We start from the raw sequence: 2,899 nt of genomic DNA, 5'->3' as shown, positions 1-2,899 counted from the left end.
ACCTCTGCCGAAGACCCCTAGAGGAGGTGGGAAGAGGAAACACAAACCGCAGCCTCCAGCTCAGCCCCCGCAGCCGCCTCCGCAGCAGCCCCTTCCCCAGGAAGAGGAGGTCAAGGCCAAAAGGCAGAGGAAGTCCCGAGGGAGTGAGAGTGATGTCCTTCCCTAGGGCGGGGCCGGGCATCTGAACCTGGGGCTCCGGGAAAGGACGCCTGGGAAGGCCCCCGCTGCAGGGACACCCTTGCTCTTCTCCCCAGAAGCGGGGCGGGCAGAATCGGGCCAGATGACCGGGTTGAGCCATCAGGAGCTCTTGGGAAAGCAAAGCAGGGGGGGACGCCTTCAAAAGAAGCTTGTCTGTGCTTTACAGCAGTCCCCGCCCCAGCGGCACTTGGCTGTGGCTAGATCCTGGACAGGCCAGCGAGCAGAAGACCCACGGAGGAGGCGAGAGCTGGTGGTGCCCACGGCCACCGGACCTCCCACGTCCAAGATGTGCCCTTGATGCCACTGCATTTGCTGACCAGGAAAATGGAAAGGGAAACCCTCGATTAGGGAACATTCCAAGGGCAGAAAAGCTGCAGGTGTCTCAACTGGCTTTGTTATAACCCACTTCCATTTAATTATGGTTTTTTTTTTAATTTCTTTGGGTTTTTCAAGCTGGGCTAGGCTTTGGGCACCAACATGGTCTTCAGGTGACCTGAATCTTTCCGTTAACGATAGTTTCTCAGATGGACTCATGTCATCAGAAGGTGGGATTCTAGTGATAGGCAACCTTAGACTTGCATTCGTATTCTTCTGTGAGCCTCTCTGTCGCACATGCCCTGATATTTAGCATCGTCTGTTCCTCCTTTCCCTTTGCCCATTAGGTACTTCCATATGCCTTTTCATTAACTTACCTGCTGCCTTCTTTTCTTTGGTACACACCTGAATAATGTAAAGCTTAGCTGTGTTGTACTGTTCACCTTGGCATGCTGTCCCAGGGAACCCGGCTTTGAATCCCAATCCTTGTGAAACCGATAGTATTGCTAGAGCCTTTTGAATAAGTGATTTAGAGCATCTGAGGATCTGTTGACCCAGGCGTCCGCCAGGTTATTTTTATACTTAATACATATCATCAGAGAATAGGCAGAATAAGATGGTTTTAAGTACCCCACAGCAAATGGAATAACTGACAAATCACCAAAAACTGAAACCCCAGACAACCAGAAAAACAAGTGTTTAGCCTTGGTATGTGATTTTTTTTTCCATACGAATAACTATCATAGGTCATGGGAAAAAGGAAACAAGAAGACAATAGGAGAAGTCCATTATCTCTTGATAATTATTTCTTAAAAGCAAAGGGGAGTAAGTGTTCTTATCTAAAAAAAGGAAAAGCTCCAAGGGTATCACCACTCCAATTGTATTGAGCCACCTTGGACAAAATATCCAAATTGTGGTTGCCTTAATAAACTAAAACATTTTTGTACATAATGTAATTATAAATCTATCAGTCTGCATGGATGCAAACTGTGTGTGACAAATCGTCTTTTAAATGGTCAATTTCAACTGTACATTTCTCATCCAAGTTGTACTCTAGTCATTGGTTTAGCGTGGACAGACATTCCATCTCTTATTACCCATTTCCACAGCCCAAGTAAAACATGTTAAGAAGACTCAGAATGAGTATGAAGTCATCCCATTGCAGTAGATGTTTTCTAAAAGTCGGATGTGGAAATTTCAAATGAGTATTTTCAATTTCCTCTTCCCTCCTCCTCTTCCCTTCCCCAAGACATTGAACACCTGGCATGGTAGAGTACAAAAAGAGAGACAGAATTAAGTTTTCTAATGGGAATTAGAATATCTCATTTGCCTCTACGTTCAGCTTCTTTACAGGAAGTAGAACTGGCTGGAAATTGTATTATTACTACAGAACAGAACATTATTTCCTTAGAGAGAGATGGATTTTTGTTGGAACATAAGAGAATAAGAGAGAGGATATCTACGGGAGTGAATTTTAAAATTCCAAGTTAATATGCTGACAAGCATCACTGCTCTGTCATGGTACCAACAGTTGGTTGAAATTACCCAGGGAGCCATCTGTTCTGCACTGTTGCCGTGGGCTTCCCATCATTTGCTGCCCAGTAGGTCAGTCGCATTTAATCCCAGCAATATGTAAGTTTAAAGGAATGCATTCTCCTGGACTTTAAAGCTTGTATCATAGAGACTCAGTTTGTGACCCTGCTTGACCTTTGGCATTTCACACAAGTTGAACAGCAAAATCAAACCAGCCACTTTCAATTTGTCATTCCCAAGCCATGTCTGAGTGGTTCCAAAGTCACCAGAGAGGAAGTTTTAAATTAGCCCCACTCACCCCACCATTGCTAGGAAAGAGCAACCATTTTCATTCCAATTAAGCCACAAAGAGGGTTCTCTCCTGTTGGATTTTTGAAAATCATTCCCTTCATTCTTTCTTTTGCCCTTCTCCTTCGGGTCTTGTACTGTCCCCATAGTCTGGGAGCAGATTAAACCTTCCTGCAGAAGAGAATGAGCTGACACACTAAGCTGCTTAAAGAAGGACCCAAAGCTTAATTGGCATTAACCTCTAGGAATGTGAGAAATTTTAAATAAGCTTGAAATTTTCAAGCCAATGAAAAGTATTCCAGGAGAAATACAACAGAGTCGCAATGTAGACATAAATTCAATTCTTCAGTTTTCATGTGAGTTAAATGCAAATCCCCTTTTTTACAGCCCGAAGAATAGACTATGAAACTGCAGAGGACCCCAACTAAGACCTGCTGGAGGTCCAGTCACCTGCACAGCTGACCCTTCACCACACAGATTCTCCCTCAGTGTCGCACATTACTGTTTTTTCTTTGCTTTCCATGAACATATCTCATCTGTACCAACATTTCCTTATGTGCTAACC

At 44.3% G+C, this 2,899-nt stretch overlaps 1 protein-coding gene across 1 annotated transcript in view; it reads left to right on the top strand.

The window, feature by feature from the left end:
* SETBP1 (SET binding protein 1) overlaps positions 1-2,336 on the top strand; it is a 352,531-nt gene extending 350,195 nt beyond the window's left edge. Inside the window, exon 7 of the mRNA XM_006766106.2 lies at positions 1-2,336. This exon is cut by the window's left edge and continues 33 nt beyond it. Coding sequence (XP_006766169.1) covers positions 1-166 — 166 coding nt within the window. The 3' untranslated portion in view covers positions 167-2,336.
* The last annotated feature ends 563 nt before the right edge of the window (positions 2,337-2,899 follow it).

The sequence above is a fragment of the Myotis davidii genome, unplaced genomic scaffold (assembly GCF_000327345.1).
Source record: "Myotis davidii unplaced genomic scaffold, ASM32734v1 scaffold259, whole genome shotgun sequence".
Classification (NCBI taxonomy): Eukaryota; Metazoa; Chordata; class Mammalia; order Chiroptera; family Vespertilionidae; genus Myotis; species Myotis davidii.
The sequence above is the reverse complement of the archived record's forward strand: the minus strand, read 5'-3'. Positions and strand labels throughout refer to the sequence as shown.